This window comes from Meriones unguiculatus, chromosome 1 (assembly GCF_030254825.1).
Source record: "Meriones unguiculatus strain TT.TT164.6M chromosome 1, Bangor_MerUng_6.1, whole genome shotgun sequence".
NCBI lineage: Eukaryota > Metazoa > Chordata > Mammalia > Rodentia > Muridae > Meriones > Meriones unguiculatus.
Genome location: NC_083349.1, coordinates 57,408,520 through 57,428,195, shown reverse-complemented (window position 1 = coordinate 57,428,195; position 19,676 = coordinate 57,408,520). Strand labels below are relative to the sequence as shown.

Genomic DNA, 19,676 nt, shown 5'->3' with positions numbered 1-19,676 from the left:
TGGAACATGAAGCTTAGTGCAATTGGGTAGCTTACAATAAACACAAGTATGCAGAGTTCTGACTGCAGAACCCAAGATTTTCTGCCACTGTGGAGAAAAAAACACAGCAGCCAGAACAAAGTACTGTAAGAAGCAATCCTCCTACAAAGGGAAAGACTGCAGTCCAGGCACCCCACACTTGCAGACTGTACTTGACTTAGGTAAATGGAAGGAACATTCTTAAGAGAGCAACAGCAGGCTGGAGAGATGGCTCAGAGGTTAAGAACATGGGCTGTTCTTCCAAAGGTCCTGAGTTCAATTCCCAGCAACCACATGGTGGCTCTTAACTATCTATGGTGAGATATGGTCCCTCTTCTGGTGTACAAGCAACAACATTGTATAAATAATAAATAATATTAAAAAAAAGAGAGAGCAACAGCAAAAGATTAGACATCTTACCATCTTCAAACATGAAATGCTGGGAGGCACTTTCTCCCCTCCTCCAGGCCAAGCAAAATTAGGTCCACACTCAGGCGTGGGAGAGTGCACATTCATAGGATGTTTAGAAAGCAGACACACAGTGTTTTTCATTTGCCCCTCTGTAGGTCACTGACTCTCCAGATGAGGAGGTGAGGGTGTGATCTTGCTCCACTAGAGACATTTGGCAGTTGCTGGAGATGTTTTTGGCATTACAGCTAGTGGAGAGGTATGCTAATAGCCAGTTGGTACAGGCCAATGTATAGCACAGCCTCCCACAATAAGCATTACCTGGCCCATGTTATCAGTAATGATGATGACAAAAAATTCATATCTTAGACTCCTATGAGTCTAGAGAAGGATTGCTGCTGTGCTAAGATGCTAGGTCTGCTTGGTTTGAGGTGGGTTGGGTTTGGTTGGGTTAGACTGGGTTTGAGTCAGGATCTCTCACTATGTAGGAAAAGACGCTTGGCTTTGAACTTGGGATTCCCCTGCCTCAGTCCCCGTGTGCTGCTTACAGTCGTATTCCACCGTGCTGGGCTTGCTTTGTAACTATGTTTAGAACCAGGAATCTCTCAAAAAATCTAGAGGACTTGGAAATTTGGCAATCCTGGCAAAAACTGGTATTCCTTGTCACTCACCCTTCTTCCTTTGAATCCTACTTTTCGAGTTGAGATTTTTCTTTCGGCTGCCTACTCCTTTTCTCTTGATTAATAATTAATTTTCAAATCTGTCCCAAGTGGCTCTTTGTATCTCTGACCCACCCTTCCTTATACAGTGAAGGTTTAGACAGTAACCTTAGCACCTGGGAACCCGGCTCTGACCCTGCTCAGTCTAAAGAGCAGAAGGGAGAGCAGCAGTCCGTGCAGGCAGGGAGGGACCTTAAGCAGCTCTTGCTTTCTTAAGTCCCTAGTTCAGGGCTGAATTATACCCTTCCATTGTACTTAGTCCCACAGAAGCCTGCAGAGGAGGGCCACGAATGAGGCTGATTTGCAGCTTGAAGCAACAGTGGCTCTGAAAGTAAATGTTTCAGAGTGAGGTGGCTAATTCCTGAGATAAGACATTTCCCTCGGGCCGTGTGCTTACTTCATTGACCAGGCTGTCACTTTTTAATTCTAACAATTTTTATTTATAATTTGGGGATCTTTAATAAGAAACCTTATCTACATGGTTTGACGCATTCATTCATTCAACATTTGTAAGACCTACAGTGTGTCTAAGCACTGGGTTTTCAGCAAGGACTACAATTTATCACTTAGATAAACTACTTCGTGTCTCCAGGCCTTGATATCTTCATCTATTAAGATCAAATAGTAGCGATTGTTTCCAGAACTCACTGAAAGAATTCGTGCAAAGATTGAGTGTATCTTGAGCACTCAAGAAACATTCACTGGCCCACTCCATGGAGAGAACTACATCCTTCCACTGGGTAGAATACAAAAGGAATCCTAGCCTCAACTTAGGTAGACATTGAGGGAGTCTTCCCTGTCCTTTCTAGAAGCCTCACTGCAGACTCCTGGTCCTCTGACTCTTACAGTCATTCTGCCCCCTCTTCCATGATGTCCCCTGAGCTTAGGAAGAGGGGTTGTATTGATGAGTCCACTGGGGCAGGACTCCTAACCCATTGATTTATGCGTTGTACCCAGTTGTAGTTTCCTGTAACGACCTCCACTGGCTGTAAAGAGAAGCTTCTTTGATGAGGGATAAAAGCTATACTTACCTGTGGGTATGAGAGTAAGATTTAGGATGAAGATGGGAGTTGATGCCGGTCTAGTAAAGCAGTGGTAGGAGGTTCTCTTCTAAGACCTATGACCTCACTAGCCCCAGTATTTAGGTAGGATTTTTTATACTCATTCTCAAGTGGCTATACCAGGTTACACTCCCACCGACAGTGAGGGAGGGTTTATTCCTCTTTCCCCACATCCTCCACAGCATTTTTATCAGTTGTTTTGTTGATCCTAGCCATCCTGACTGGGGTGAGATGAAACTCAAAGTTGTTTACTTTGCATTTCCCTAATTATGAAGGATGATGAACACTTTTTGAGGTATTATAGCCATTTTTATTTCTTCTATTAAGAACTATTACAAACTCTAAAAAAATTTAAAATCTTTCTAAAATATTGTTTTAGGAACTACATAGTATCCATAGCTGAATCTGTCATACTTTCTTTAATAAATTTATTCATTTACATCCCAGTCACAGGCCCCTTCCTCCTATCCTCCTGTTCCCACCCTCTTACCTCCTTTCCCTCTCCCCCTCCCCTTCTCCTCAGAAAAGGGGACCCCCCCTACAAACACACCCCAGACCATCAAGTCACATCAGGACTTAGTACATCCTCTTCTATTGAGTCCAGGCAAGGCAGCCCAGCTAGGGGAAGGAACCTGTCATACTTTATCTGTTAGTTACTTATTGAACAGTTGTTTCCAGGTTTTAAGTCCATTGACTCTTCAGCCAATTAAGATTCCATGATGATAATGAGGAAAGGATAGGAAATCTTTTAAAATTTATATTATTTTAGGTGTGTGTTCATGTGTGCCCGTGCTCGCATATGTGTTTGTGTGTGTGTGTGTGTGTGTGTGTGTGCACGCGCGTGCGTACGTGTTTAGAGGCTACAGATCCCCTAGAGTTATAAGATTTTGTGAGCTGCTATGTGAATGCTGGGAACTGAACGCAAGACCAGAATGTACCCCTAACTATTGAATCACTGAGGGAAGGAGATATTAGGAAGAGAAGCTGAAGCGCCCTGGAGTCTAGATGACAGTTCTAGTGAATGGTATTGCTGCATAGAAAAATCTTCAGGCGCTTGGTCACGTAATGGTTTGGTCATGCCAGTCAGTTTTCAGATTCCCTGAAGAAAAATGTCCAACTGGCGCAATATTGTCATTTGCCTCAAACGATATCCAATTAACAGAATACAATCATGTTGAAGTATCTCCTGAAGGAAAATTTGGATGCTCTAACCAGGAGGGGAGGAATTGATGCTGTGCACATCAGCAACAGTAGCTACAACCATCTCACAGATAAAATTCACACATATCTGGGATCATTTCTTTGGAATAAATTATGAGATGAATAATTATTGGATGAAATATAGATATCAACTAGGGAGTTTGACAATCCTTCTTTTAAACAGCAGGAGATATATTTTCAATATTCTAGGCCTTAGTCTAATCTGCCCATCCAGGTTCTTGAAACAAGAATAGTTCAGAGGCATTTTTGCCTCAACTAACTTGCCAAACACATGTGTTTTGGGCAATTTTACAATAAATTTATTAGTTCTGTTTTTGACTCCTTGGATGCACACACAGTCTCATCTGCCTTCTTCCAGTAAACATAAAAACTAAAACTTTAAACATAAAAGGCAAGGTAGAAAGGGTCCAGTTTATACTAAAACAACTAGCTTTCCTTCTCCAGTCCATTTGATAGCTCTGAGTGATATCACTGGTCAGAGAGAATTTCTTTCCGTTTAGGAAAGAAAGGATGCTCAAAGCACACTTCCATCACATGGAATTGTCTGGATCTGGCTCACAGCTCCCTCTTTGGAAACGTTGTAGGAATATGGCTCTTTCCCTTGCACATTAGCTCTAGCATCAGCCCATATCTAGCGATGGACCACTCATAGTACTCCTCATTTCTTCTTGGCTCTCCAAGGACAGATGTCTAAATGAAGAGGGCTAGCATCTGTAGCCATTCAGAGTTAACTAAGTTTTTGTGACATTGGAGGTCACTAAGAGTCTCCATGAAGAGAAAAAAACTACTGTAATTTTGCTAGCCAGGCCAGTCCATGTGTACTTTCCAGAAGCAAAAAGTAGTGAGGCCAAATAAGCTGAGGTACCTGAGGCAAGGACGCTTCAGCCCTGACTGGGGAGAGTCCTGCTTCATTCCACCTACAAGTCCTCCCATCAGCCTTTGGTAAAGCTTAATTTGATTGTTCACTCACTAAGATTATTTATGGGATACTAGCGTGTGGGGCCTTTGAAAGGCAAAGATAAGTACTTCAGAGAGCTATAGCCTTCCCAACACACATACAGGCACACACATGTGTCAGGCATGTTTTCAGGATAACATGAAGTATAACAATACACATCAAGAATATTTTCATGAAGCTGAAAATAATCTTTCTGGAATAAAAATAGGAACAAGCAATGTTTTGGTTTTTTGTTTGTTTGTTTGTTTTGCTTTGTTTCTAAATCAGGAAACTAAAATTACCTTTCTTTTTTCCTTTTTTATTATTATCATTTATTACAATGTATTCAATTTGTATCTCAGCTGTGGTCCCCTTCCTCATCTCCTCCCAATTCCACCCTCCCTCCCTCTTCTCCCCCTATGCCCCTCCCCTAATCCACTGATAGGAGAGGTCCTGTTCCCCCCCCCCCCCCCCCCCCCGCCTTCTATTTGACCCTAGCCTATCAGGTCTCATCAGGACTGGTTCCATTGTCTTCCTCTATGGCCGGCAAGGCTGCACTCCCCAGGGGGAGGGGAGCAGAGAGCCTGCTATTGAGTTCATGCCAGAGAGTGTCCCTGTTCCCCTCCCTTACTAGGGACCCCACTTTGAGACTGAGTCTATGGGCTACATCTGAGCCTGAGTTTTAGGTCCTCTCCATGCATTGTCGTTGGTTTGGGCTATCAGTCTCTGTAGGGCCCCCAGGGCTCAGTTTTTATGGCTCTGTTGGTCTCCTTTTGGAGCTCCTGTCCCCTCCAGGTCTTTCTATCTCCCTCTTCTTCCATAAGATTCCCTGCACTCTGCCCAAAGTTTGGAGATGAGTCTCAGCCTCTGCTTCTATACCTCAATCAGTAGAGTCTTTCAGAGGCTATCTGTGGTAGGCTCCTGCCCTGTTCCCTGTCTTCTCCTGCTTTTTATGTCTATCGCATTTGTCCTTCTGAATGAGGATTGAGCATCTTTACTAGGGTCTTCCTTGTTGTTTAGCTTCTTTAGGAGTATAGATTTTAATATGTTTATCCTATGGAAAAAAAATCCCAGAATTGCTAAAACAATCCTGTACAATAACATATCTTCTAGAGGTATCTTTATCACTGATCTCAAGCTGTACTAGAGACAACAGTAGTAAAAACTGCATGGAACTGGCATAGAAACCGGCTGGTGGATCAATGGAATCTTATAGAAGACCCAGAAATAAACCTACACACTTACAGATACTTGATTTTTGACAAAGCCAAAACCATACAATGGAAAAAAAGAGAGCATCTTCAACAAATGGTGCTGGTCTAACTGGATGTCTACATGTAGAAAAATGCAAATAGATCCATATTTATCACCCTGCACAAAACTAAAATCCTAGTGGATCAAAGACCTTAACATGAAACCAGACACACTAAACCTGTTAGAAGAAAATGTGGGGAAGAGCCTTGAACTCATTGGCACAGGAGACAACTTCCTGAACAGAACACCACTAGCACAGGCTCTAAGATCAACAATCAATAAATGGGACCTCATGAAACTGAAAAGCTTTTGTAAAGCAAAGGACACTGTTGTCAGAACAAAACGACTGCCTAGAGATTGGGAAAGGATCTTCACCAACCCTATATCTGACAGAGGGCTAATATCCAGAATGTATAAAGAACTTAAGAAGTTAAACACCAACAAACCAAGTAATCCAATTAAAAAATGGAGTACAGAGCTAAACAGAGAATTCTCGATAGAGGAATATAGAATGGCAGAGAAACACTTAAAGAAATGCTCAACGTCCTTAGTCATCAGGAAGATGCAAATCAACACAAGATTTCACCTTACACCCACCAGAACGGCTAAGATCAAAAACTCAAGTGACAACACATGCTGGAGAGGATGTGGAGAAGGGAACCCTCCTCCACTGCTGGTGGGAATGTAAACATGTACAACCACTCTGGAAATCAATCTGGCGCTTTCTCAGAAAATTAGGAATAGCGCTTCCCCAAGATCCAGCTATACCACTCCTAGGCATATATCCAAAGGACGTGCAAGTACACAAAAAAGGACATTTGCTCAACCATGTTCATAGCAGTTAAATTCGTAATAGCCAGAAACTGGAAACAACCTAGATGTCCCTCAACGGAGGAATGGATACAGAAATGGTGGTACATTTACACAATGGAATACTACTCAGCTATTAAAAAACAAGGAAATAATGAAATTTTCAGGCAAATGGTGGTAATTAGAAAAGATCATCTTGAGTGAGGTAACCCAGAAGCAGAAACACACACATGGTATATACTCACTCATAAGTGGATATTAGCCACATAATAGAGGAATAAGCAATGTTGATTAAATATGTTCATATATCAGGCACTCTGATAAGTGATTTTTGTATATATTATCTCATTTAATGCCTATGAAGACCAATTTAGAGGCAATAAATAAGTTACAGGGTTTGGATGATATTTATATATTGCAACTTTAAACAAATTATTTTTCTACTTTTGTTTCTCTAAGCAAGCATACCTGAATGCCTCAGTCATAAAAACGATGTTTCTTCTTCTGAATTCCCAAAGGGATGCAATTGTTCCCTCCTAGTGTGGTATTTTCTTTTATTTATTCATTTCTTTGTTTAATTTTTCACTGTACATCCCAACTGTAGCCCCCTCCCTCCTCTCCTCCTGGCCCCACCCTCCTTCCCTCTTCCCTATATCCCTCCTCCCCTCCCTCCCAGAAAACAGGAGCTCCCCCTCCCACCTACCTCTCCCAGCACATCAGGTTGTATCAGGACTGAGTGGGTCCTTCACCCCAGTGGTCTGGCCAGGCAGCCAGCATGCAAGAGAGTCCTTGTCAGAGACAGCTTCCACTCCTCTTGATAGGGGACCCCCATGAAGACCAACCTGTCCATCATGTCCATATGTGTAGGGGGCCTAGTTCAAGTCCTTTCATGGTCCTTGGTTGGTGTTTCAGCCTCTGCAAGGGGCCCCTAGGCCCAGGTTAGTTGGGTCTATTGGTCTTCTTGTAGATTTCCTGTTCCCTCCAGGTCCTTCTATCCTTTTAACCACTCTTCCACAAGGCTCCCTGCACTCCACCCAATGTTTGACTGTGAGTCTCAGCATCTGTTTCTATCTGCTGCTGGTTGGGGAGTCTCTCAATGGACACCTATGCTAGGCTACTGTCTGCGAGCATAGCAGAATGTCCTTAATAGTGTTAAGGGCTGGCTCTCTCCCATGCTATGGCCAGGCACTAGTTGCACATAGTCTCAGTCTCTGCTCTATCTTTATCCCTGCACATCTTCTAGGCAGGGTAAATTTTGGGTCAAAGTTTTTGTAGGTGGGTTGGTGTTCCCCTTCCCTTCACCTGGAGTCCTGTCTGGTTAGAGGGTAGCTTCTTCAGTCTCCATGCTCCACCACTAGTAGGGGTCTCCTCTAGAGTCACCCCAAATCCTCTCAGAAACCTACCCTGTCATAGGTTTCTAGCCTGTTTCAGAGCTGCCCCAGGCCATGGTTTCTTTTCTCTCTGCATGCCCTCTGACCTCCTACTCCCCTACCCCCACTCCCTACACATCTGATAAAGGGCTAATATCCAAAAATATATAAAGAACTCAAGAAATTAAACACCAACAAACCAAATAATCCAATTAAAAATGGGATACAGAGCTAAACAGAGAATTCTCAACAGAGGAATCTCAAATGGCCAAGAAGCACTTAAAGAAATACTAAACATCATTAGTCATCAGAGAAATGCAAATCAAAATGACTCTGAGATTCCATCTTACACGTGTCAGAATGGCTAAGATCAAAAACTCAAGTGACGGCACATGCTGGCATGAATATGGAGAAAGGGAAACACTCCTCCATTGCTGGTGGGAGTGCACACTTGTACAACCACTTTGGAAAGCAATCTGGAGGTTTCTCAAAAAAAAAAATGGGAATAGCTCTACCTCAAGACCCAGCTATAGTACTCCTGGGCATATATCCAAAAGATGGTCTATCAAACAACAAGGACATTTTCTCAGCTACGTTCATAACAGCTTTATATGTAATAGCCAGGAACTAGAAACAACCCAGATGTAAAGAAACTATGGTACATTTACACAATGGAATACTACTCAGCTATTAAAACAAGGACATCATGAAATTTGCAGGCAAAGAGATGGAACTAGAAAATATCATCCTGAGTGAGGTAACCCAAACCCAGAAAGACACACATGGTATGTACTCACTTAAAAGTAGATATTAGCTATGAAGTATAGGATAACCATACTATAACTCACAGACCCTAAGGAGCCAAGTAACAAGGAGGGCCCAAGGGAGGGTGCATGAATCTCACTGAGAAAGGTAAATAGAGGAGGCAGACGAAGTACTCAAGGAGAGGCAACAGGTATTTTCTTTAGTTACCTCGTTTTATAGAGAGATGTCTACATGTGTCTTTGACTCTAAGCCTCTCAAGGACAGGAAAATGTCTTGTTCATCCTCATAACTCCTAGGATGGATGAATGGAATACTTGTACACCAACTGATACGTGCTCAGAAAATGCTTATAACACACAAAAAAATCAATTAATGTGTCCACAGATGCATCGGGTTGGTCAGATCCTAACGCCATGTTCTGGCCCCCTGTTTTCTCTCCTTTGTCAGAAATATATCAATAGTCTCAGGGGCATACAACTAGACAAGCCAATCCACAAACTCAGACCCTGCTCACATCTCCACGCAACCTCTTCTTATCACCTTTCTGGTCTGTCAGCACAAATTTCAGAACTATGTTCACCAGATCCCCCTACATCTAGAAGCCAAACTCCAATTTTTAGCCCATGCAGTTTCAAGCAAAGTATTACAGGTGATGTGGGCAGATTCCTAGAATCCTGTTTATTCAGCATGGAGTCCAGAAAGGAGTGCTAACTTAGGAATGGGGTGTATGCCCTTGGCTCTAGGGATTTTTGTCTCATGAAGAAAAGAGCAGAGCTTGGCTCTCTGAAGCAGGGGCCTCTTTGCCTGGATCTAAATTTTTATAGCTATTAAGCTTGAGAAATAATGAATGGATGAATACAAACCCTGAAAAAACATGCAGTGGGCTCATACATAAAAACTAACAAAAGGAACCAGAAATAACCCATAGAGGCATTTATCTTTAGTCAGTACCAGTTTCTCTTTGACCTTATTTCTTATGAATATATCTTTACCTATATGTCTCTGGTCAAATTTAGCATCATCGAGCTTTATTGCATCATGGGTGGGTTAGAAAGATAAGATACTGAGCATAAAAGAGAAACAAGGCAATTGTTGCCAGGAAACCAGTTGCCATCCCATCTTCCAGAGTCTAAGATCCAAACATTTGAAAGCCATGTATACAACTAATAATTTCAGTCCTATCAATGTTATTGTGTGCAAAATGTCTTTCATATCCCCTCTTTTCTTTAATATAATGTCCTTAATTAAACCATGATCACCATTCTTGTAAATCATTGCATTTGTATACATTTATAGTGATTACATAAAGAGAATGTATATGATCAATTTTGGAGAAGGTTCTGTGAGGTGCTGAGAAGAATGAATATTCTTTTGTGTTTGGGAGAAATGTTCTGTAAATATCTGTGAGGTCCATTTGATTCATGACGTCTGTTAGTTTCATTATTTCTCCCACTTAGTTTCTGTCTCAATGATCTGTCCATTGGTGAGAGTGGAGTGTTGAAGTCTACCACTATTAATGTGTGGGGTTTGATGTGCACTTTAAACGTTAGTAATGTTTCTTTTATGAATGTAGGTGCCCTTGCATTTGGGGCATAGATGTTCAGAATTGAGATGTCATCTTGGTGTATTTTTTCTTTGATGAGTATAAAGTGTCCTTTCCCATCTCTTTTGATTAATTTTGGTTGGAAGTCTATTTTTATTACATACTAGAATGGCTACTATAGCTTGCTTCTTGGATCCATTTGCTTGGAAAACCTTTTTTCAGCCCATTACTCTGAGGTACTATCTAACTTTATTGCTGAGGTGTGTTTCTTGTATGCAGCAGATTGATGGATCCTCTTTTCACATCCATTCCATTAGCCTGTGTCATTTTATTGGGGAATTGATTCCATTGATGTTGAGATATATTAATGACCAGGTTGTTAATTCCTTCTATTTTTATGTGGGTGGTGGTGGAGACTGTGTGTGTGCTTTCTTTCTTTTGGTTTTGTTGATGTGAGGTTATTTATTTCCTATGTTTTCTTGGGTGTAGTAAGCCACCTTGGGTTGAAATTGTTTTTCTAGTATCTTCTATAGGGCTATATTTGTGGTTAGGTACTGTTTAAATTTGTTTGTTTGTTTGTTTGTTTGTTTCAGAGGAAGACGATGCAGCCAGTCCTGATAAGACTGGATAGGCTAGCATCAGTTGGTAGGGGAGGAGGGCTCCCCCTTTCTGAGGACTAAGGTAGGGGGATGGGTGTGAAGAGGGAGGATGGGACCAGGATGAAATGAGGGAAGGGGCTACAATTGGGATGTAAAGTGAATAAATTAAAAACAATAAATTTAAATAAAAAATAAATAGAATGCATTCATTTAAAAGAAAGAGGAAGAGAGGAGAACAGAAAACACATTTCTTAGTGGTTTTTTTTTCAGTTAATTTTTTTCACAATTGTGAAAGCCAACTTGATAAAAACAATGTCACTATCACTCCATAACTTTCCATTTATTTTAAGGTGACTTCTGAAACCCTCGGGATCTTGGGAACTGGCTCTGCCATTCTCTTTGTGGCCCACTCTTGTCTTTGTTTGCAAAGCCATGAGGCTACCCTCAGGCTGTACACACACTGAGCTCCTTCCTACCCCAGGGCCTTTGAAGATGCTCTTTCACACTCAGAACACCTTGCTCTCTTCCCCTTGCTTCTCCAAACCTTCACCACTCTGTGGGAGATTCCACTGCTGCTGTAGTTTAGATCAGACCCTTTGCTACAGGATCTCACCGACTTCTGCTCTATTTTTGCATTTCTGTCAGAATTGTGGCCAATAACTACTCTAAGCTTTAACTGTATCCCAAGGCGCTGATCCAGAGCCTTAAACAGAGTGTGTGTTCCACAGTTGAATTTCAGCACCTCTCATCAGCACTGAGCTGCAGGAATTGGTTTGGTATTTTCAGACCTCAAGGACCGGTACAGCTCAGCAGTTAATCTAGTAAATTCTACAAGCCTCTGTCACTTTCTCTTTTCCTATTTGTTTTGGTTCAACTCATTCCATACACTTCCTTGTCTACCTTTCAGACAACAATTGACTTTTTGACAAATACTGAATGAAAAAGAAAGATTTAAAACCCCTGTCACTGTAGTGTCACCTGCTATTAGTTTTCCCTCTCCAACCAATAAACGGACACCATTTTTCTTCAGCTTTTCATGCCTGATACATTTAAAGAATGTCTGTGTCTTTCTTTGTCCCTTGGACGCTGTAATGCATTTTTTCCTTTGGAAATTTCTCACTGTTGACATAAAAGGTCATAGAATTTTCTTTCCCAATTAATGAGTCCTACTGTCTGAAAACTTCTGCAGTGTTCTTTCATCCAGTGTCTTTGTAGTTATTGTTTTAATAAATATATTTGTCTGCTATTTATTCTCTTTTATATACATTCATATGAATTCATATATATGTTCATTCTTTTTTCACATTATTCCCTTAAGAAATTATATTTATTTGTATAAATTTATAGTGGTTATATAAATAGAATGTATTCATTTAGAAGAAAGAGAGGGAGGAAGAGAGGAGAAAACATTTAATTCTGTGGAAAAGTGGTTTTCACAAGGAAAAGATAAGGGCAGAAATGTGAAGAGGGAAGGGGAGAGGAGGGAGATCGGATGTTTTATGTTTTTAAGAGGTAGGGCTAGGTAGGAGAAAAAAAGAAAAGCAAGAATGAAAAGGCAGTCTAAAAATAGTTCATGATGAAAGTTCCTCCCCTCGACCAGCATGCCACTCCTGATCCTCGTTCTCCCAAGACAGGAGATGATAGGCTAAGATGCAGTCACTGCAGTGCATTGCTTTTGCAGCAAAACAGTCCGGCGGTGTAGTCTACAGGCCAATCCAGGATATTCTCTGTCTAAAAGAATCACTGATAACAAACTATTCATGAGATTTTTTTGTGTGTTTTTTATATATTATCTAGTATGTTATTTACTACATACAAAGATTATACCTATGTGCTACTTTTAGGAGAAAACAATGCAAACAGTAATTATGAGTCCACCATCCAACCTGAACTAAAACAGCAAGAGCTCCCATCAGCCTGAGTTACTCCACTTTTCTGTTCCCCCGGTTCTTCCCGTCCGTCCTACCCAAGGGAGCCACTCTATTCTCACCCCATTGCATATGTACATACGTAGTAATACCGTCTTATTACTCATGTTTATATAACTTTAAACTGTGGGCTTGTGGTGAACTGATACTTTTTAAAGTAAAAGGCAAATAGTAGCCCTCAATGTGTGAGAAATCCATAGCTATTGCCTGAGTCACACACTTTCCCAGGACACATTGCCCTTGAACTGGGCTGGGGGTGGGAACTGAAGACTCTTGCAGTGATGAGCTCTGTGGAAGGAGAAGTGAAGATCCTTCACAAATAGAACATCAAATGGACAGACAGGGAGAAAGGAATGTAGAGGCACTTTGGAAGTGCCTTCTCTACAAATGGAAAATCAGTGAATCTGCCAACAGAGCAAGTTTGAGGCTTAACACTGGATTCTCCTTATTGCTATGCTTACTACCAGACCATCATTACTAGAACACTCTGAAAAATATTTTTTTAATTTCATGCTCTGAGATTCAAAAGTTTCCATGTATTTCCCAATGAAAATGTTTTATTATAAAAGATAGAAATAATCTAATAGAAAAAAATTCATGTAATTGTTAACGTCTTCATCTTCAGAGCAGAGAAATATATGAAGAGAAAAAGAGAGAGAGACCCACCTAGAAGTTGTTTGTTAGTCCCTGTCATGTTTCTGGATTAAATTTTTTTAATATCATAAGATGTAAACTCTACTCTTTTGAGTTATGAATTTATTGTAATTCCAAAGTCTCAACAGATTTTGATTAGATATTGGGTAATCTAATCCTAAAACATCTGTCTGAGTAAAGTCCCACTATAAACAAAGCTCGTCCTAAAGAATATGATAGGAGCAGTTGCTCTACCAAATTTCAAGCTAGAATAAAAAACAGTGATCATTAAAACAGTGTAGTAGGAGTACAAGACAGAAACCACAAGTTTCCGTATACAATGATCCTTGGCACAGACACAGCCTAAAATAACTTAAACAACAAACACCAACAAAGCGTAATGGGAAGGATAAAATGTGATTTCTAGAGATTGCCACATCGTTGGACTCAAATGTCAAAAACAAAAATCACAAGGCATAAAAGAAACAGTGAAGTGTGATGCTTTTAAAAAGCAAATCAAAGTTAACTGTCTCTGAAGACCTGATGACAGTTCTGCTAATGGTTCTGACTGTCTTAAAGCTCCTAAAAGACTATCTTGAGAAAGTCAAGAACTAGATATGTGAACAAAATAGACTGTCAACAAATACAAAGTCTAAAAGGAGGTCAGGAGAACATTCAGGACCTGAAAAGCACAACGATTGAAGTGATACATTAGGTAGTGAGGTTCAAAGGCAGATTTGAGTAAACAGTGAATTTGTGGGCCTAAAGAACTGATGTTGGAAATAAACAATGCTGAGGAACATAAAGAAAAACAGATTGAAGATTAATAGAAACCAAATACTACTCATTGTGTGAGAGTTCCAGAAAAAGAGAAAGAGCTAAGAGTATATTCAATAAAATAGTGACTACAAACTGTCTAAATTTGATGAAAGACATGAATATAAACATTCATGAATATATATTAAGTCCAAAAAAATGAACCTATATCCTGATCAAGCTTTTAAAGGTCAGAAAAGAATGTTGAAAGCAATAGAGAGAAGCCACCATATAGTAGAAATTCCTCAGTACTATTACACAGACTTCTCATCAGAACCTTTGAGGTCCAGAAATTAGTGGAATGATATATTCAGAGCCGTAAAATAGAAGAGAATACACTCAGTGAAGAACCTCATATTCATAAAACTTTCTTTCAGAAGTGACAGAAAAATTATAGTATTTTCAGGTTTAAAAAAAATCTGAGGGTATTTTTATCAATAAGCCTGCCCTGTAAGACATGCTCAATGTCTTGGGATGAAAGCCCACCCAACAAGAACTGGAGGTCACAGGAATGAATACATGCTAAACAGGTATAAAGACATGGGTATTATTTTAACAACAACTTGTAACTCTGGTTTTTGTTTTTTTATAAGAGACTAATATATTTTAATGCTGATTTAAAACATGCGTTATTGTAATTTGGGGTGGTAATCTATATTTTGCTACTATATAATTTAAGAGATCTGTATATTAAAAAAATTCACTGATATGTCTTAAGCATATGGTATGTACAAATGTAATTTTGTGACATTGGCTACTGAGATGAGGTCTGATAAGTAAAAGAATAGACGTTTTAATGTTGTTATAGTTAAGCTAGTATAAGTACAAAGTGTTTCAATTAGAATGCTAAACGTAATCCCAATGGTATCATAAAAGACAGTAAGAAAGGAATTGAAAATTTTCTTTTGCAATGAAAAAAATGAACCAGACACAAAGGAAGATCATAATGCAGGAAATTAGAGGCAAAAGGCTCTAAGGCATTAAAAAACAAAACAAAACAAAACAAAAACAAAAAAAACAACAGCAAAATGACAGAAGTATCCCCCTTTCTACCAGTAATTGCTCTAGATATAAGTAAATTAAACTTTGCAGCAGTCAAAAAAACAGTTGACAGAAAAGATTTTACAAAATAAGCATGCAGTTCAATTATATGCTGTCCATAAAAGGATCACTTTAGATACAAAGGCACTAATAAATTGAAAGGCTATAAAAAGATAATTGTATTCAAATATAACCAAGAAGAGTAAAGGTGGCTTATAACAATATCAAATACAATTGACTTTACACTTTAAAATTTTACAAGATACAAAGAAAATAAAAATGTCAATACATCAAGATTTAAGTATTATAAACATCCATATACTTAATAACAGACCATAAAAGTATGAGAGTGAAACTGGCAGAATTAAAGGGAGAAGCAGACAATTCTACAGCTGCAGTGGAAGACTTCTTCAGTGTTCTACTCATAATAATGGAGAGGACATCTAAAGAGAAGCATAGAAACAGAAGGCCCCAAACCACAATAAATCAACTAGGCCAAATAGACTTCTACCCAACAGCAGTAGATACATTATTCTCATTACAACAAGGATATTTTTCAAGAAATGTGAGGCCACAAATTAAATCAAACATTATCTCTTCATAGAATAGAAATTCCAATATGTACAGCATGGATGAGCCTTTTGGGTATTATGTTAAATGAAATAAGACAGTCATCTAAGAAAAAATACTGCATGATTCACGTATATGAGACACACAGAGAGCAGACTAGTAATCAGCAGGAGACTGAAGGAAAAGGGAATAGGGTTAAAGTTTAATGGGTAAGGCTTTCAGTTTTACAGCATGGAAAGACTTGTAGAGATGGATAGTGGCAGTGGTTATATAATATTATGATGTATTTAAATGCTGCCCTACACGTCTCTAACTGGTTGAGATACAAGTTTTCTATGTGAGTTTGCCTTAGTAAGAGAAGCTAAAGAAAAGGCCTTAGTCATTAGAAATGAACATTATCTTTTATCCACCCATAACAGATTCCTCGGAGTGTTGTCCGGTGTCCTCAGTCTTTCATAGAGATGTAGCACTTAGCTCCCGCACAGTTCAGCAGCACTGTTTCAAGTTAGCAAGTCTTGATGTGAGTGTAACTTTATCATGCAATGATGAGAAGCACTTTGGTGGATCTTTCTGGAGTATGTTTTCTACCTTTACATCAATTTTGAGATAAAACACAATCTAATTGTTGCTTCTTGATACAGATAAGAGGCTTTCCTTAGTTGAAAATTGCCATGACACAAAGACGATAGCCATGCCTAAAGGCAAAATTGAGAGCAAATCTATTTAGCCTTTTTAGATTTTTCTAAATAAAAAGCCAAGTGTTATGAAAAGACATGGGAATGAAGAGTAATTTTTTTAAAACCTCAAATAAGGTTGGAATTGGGGAAACAGGTGTGTTGTGCTCATGCTTTTCTTTTATTTCAAATGCTCTGAGAATGTAAGAATCGTAAGTTAAATGATAGTCACTCTCTGTGCTAAAAGTAAGGGTCACTTCCAGATTCTGTGTTCACAGAATTTTTGCTTGCACGCTTCCTTGTACCTTTACACAGTGAGACTTTCTTTTTTTTTCTCAGAATAAAGAAAGGAAAATATACCCCTATTTTCTTTTGTCGGCTACCACTGACCAGTTTTGTGACCTCACATGTACCTTTGAGCTTTCTGAGTCCATTTTCATATCTATAAAATTGAAAACATCTCCAACTAGAGGAGAGATTATAGAATACCAAGCTATTAGTACTGAGTTACAGTTCATTAAACTTGTATTACTTTTAAATATGTTAAAAATTAAATAGAAAACAATGGAAATCCAATTGGAACATAATAGATAATGAATAAAACACATAAAATTATAATCAAGTAAGAGTAAATTAAAGCAATTTAAATTATCCATGTAATTAAAAATTGTCAAATATTTACATTTTAAATACTAGGTGACTTTCTTTAACAGTCCTCCTAAGGCCACTTAAAAATAATTAAGCAGTTAAGCAGGGCTCACAGCCTGCTGTCAGAGCAGGTGTGGAACTATTCTGGTGATAAAGGTTCTTTGAGAGATTTCTTCTGATTTATAAAATTCAGGAGACTTCTGCCTGGAAAGATGAACACAGGAAGACACACTTTAGTCTTTAACACTAAAGAGTATGCTCTGAATTCTGGAATTTGCAGTGGGGCTTTATATGGGTGAGTTATAAACACTGAGCTCATAAACCAACAGTCAATGTTAAGAGTATATACAGTGCAAACATCAGTTGTATGCAGTATCGGATAAAAACACAAGATACGGTAACAGCAAATACAACTGAAATTAAGATGGTGGCAGGCAGACTTTTCTAACTTCAGACACATGTTGGCCACAGAGTGGATATTTATTAATTGGTTATAGATTCTCTTTAGTTTGGGAACATTCTTTATTATCATAGAATATTGAAAATAACCAGGAATTAGAACCGTGTGCAAACTTTATTCTGTTTGTCTTTCTGGCTCTGGAATGGAGACCTGAGCCTGGGCTTCTGCTAGAGAAGCTTCATCACCCCACCCCCTTGGTCGTAGCCCTCAGTGACAGTATTTGGAGAATGATATTTTTTACTCTTATATTTCTAATCCTAAGGATTAGAAATCCTCCACTCTACAATATTCACAGAAACCACAAGCCAGCATGAATGTGAAGCCACAGGAAGTCAATTTGGAAATATAAGCCTCTCAGCCCAACTGGTTATTTCATTTGTGAAGACCTTGATTCATTTGTTCATACGCTGCTCCGAGGCCACTCCAGTTAACCCTTCCCCACTCGGGCAGTGGTAAGGTTGTTTTAGGAAGTCCTCTCTTCATCCTCAGCGCACGGCCGCTCCTCATGATACTCCTGGTAGGACGTGGTTTCTGGCCTGTGTTTTGTCATGTTTACTCAGCACACACGGATGTGAGTGTCTCCCTGAACCTCCACCTCTCTGTTCTTCTCAGGACTACTGGCTTTCTCTCCTTTACAAGCGTCTGATTGGCCCCAAAGTCCTGGCAGTGCACGTAGCTGGGCTCCAGCGGAAGCCACGGCCAGGAAGAGTCATCCGAGACAAACTAAGGATCTATGCTCACTGCACAAACCACCACAAGTAAGTCTTGACGAGAGCGATGAGAGAGGAAGGCCACTCAATAGGCTGCAGCCCCTCTTAGAATGCCGTGCCACAGGGACCCTTCAAAGCTCACCTTTGCTCACTGATCTTAACTGAAAACAGCCTCTGTGCTCACCGTTCTCCTGCAGGCCGCAAAGGACGATAGCTTTTTTTGTCAAGTAAGCCTTTCATCTCATACGGGATTTACTCAGGAAGGGTTTATAAAATGTGTGACATTAGTACATTCTCTTACTGGTGCCACAAAGTTTTATTGGGCACTTTGTCTGTGCCAGTTGATACAACGCCCACAAAGATTCTGTGTGTGTCTAAGCCTGAGCCAAGACAAGAGGCCAAGTCTGATGCTCTGACCCACCACAGAGTTTAAGAAAATAAGAGGCTGTATCTACAATACAAGAGCAGCGGCCTAGGCTAGTGTCCCCCTAGGTCTCTGGGAAAGAGTGCCCAAGGAGAAGCATGCTAGCTTCAGGGACATTTTCCATATTTCAGAGATCTCAGCTATGTCAAGCATTAACAGGCTGTGAACTGTAGACTTCCTTTTGAGGAAAAGGAAGCGTAATAACCCAGAATGGTACCATGAGCTTATAGTACCTTCTGACCTGAAGCTCTGGGTATCACCAGAGTTCTCTTTAAAACAGGTGAGTTAATTATTAGTAAAGTTTATCAGGGTTTCCTTTTTTCTTTTTAAGTTTAAAACATAAAGACCACAAACAAAAAATTTTAAACTGAATCTAAAGCAAAGACCATCTGGTCAACTATGTCTTATATCACTTCCTGTTTAAGGAAGAGGATGTTACCCTGGACAGGAGAATTCTTTCCCTTACTACCAAGAGAACCTGGGGGCAGAGCCTCCTGCCTCCTGCCTCCTGTCAGACCTCTCTCCAGGGCCTATCAGGGCTGATCAAGGGGAGGGAAGCACAAAGAGCTGCTGTGGTCAGGTTACACCACATGCTCCTTCTCTGTCCTTGCTGAGACAGAAGCCAAGCCTGTTCATTCCTCATGATAAGATGCTTTCAAAGACTCACTCGAGGCAGAGGTGGGCGCCAGGGGCCGTTGTCTTGCCTGTAGATACAAGTGCCTATTGTAGAGGAGGGAACACTGTCTTGGGCACAGGCCAGAAGCTTTCAACATCCCTTTTGCTCAGCAGGAAGCTCAGTCCCTCACCTGACAGTGACTGACTGCTTTATGGCCTTGCCTGGAATTATCTGATCATCACACAAGGTAACATTGTATTCCTTGTCTAAGGCAGGCCCTGAGGCAACCACCCAAAAGGTGGACCCCCAGCCTCATGAGAGAAAAATTGCTCCTGGCACCTTCTGTCCCTGTTGGAAAACACACCAGTCTATGGCCTTTGTAATAGTAGTCTGTATCCAGGACTAAGTCAGTAATAGCTATATGGACCGAGAAGGATTCGTGTGTCCTCAC

At 40.1% G+C, this 19,676-nt stretch overlaps 1 protein-coding gene across 2 annotated transcripts in view; it reads left to right on the top strand.

The window, feature by feature from the left end:
• Hpse2 (heparanase 2 (inactive)) overlaps positions 1 to 19,676 on the top strand; it is a 592,793-nt gene that overhangs the window by 549,180 nt on the left and 23,937 nt on the right. For both annotated transcript variants that reach the window (XM_060389839.1, XM_060389845.1), the window contains one exon: positions 18,088 to 18,233. In XM_060389839.1, the coding sequence (XP_060245822.1) occupies positions 18,088 to 18,233 (146 nt within the window). The remainder of the gene's footprint in view (positions 1 to 18,087; positions 18,234 to 19,676) is intronic.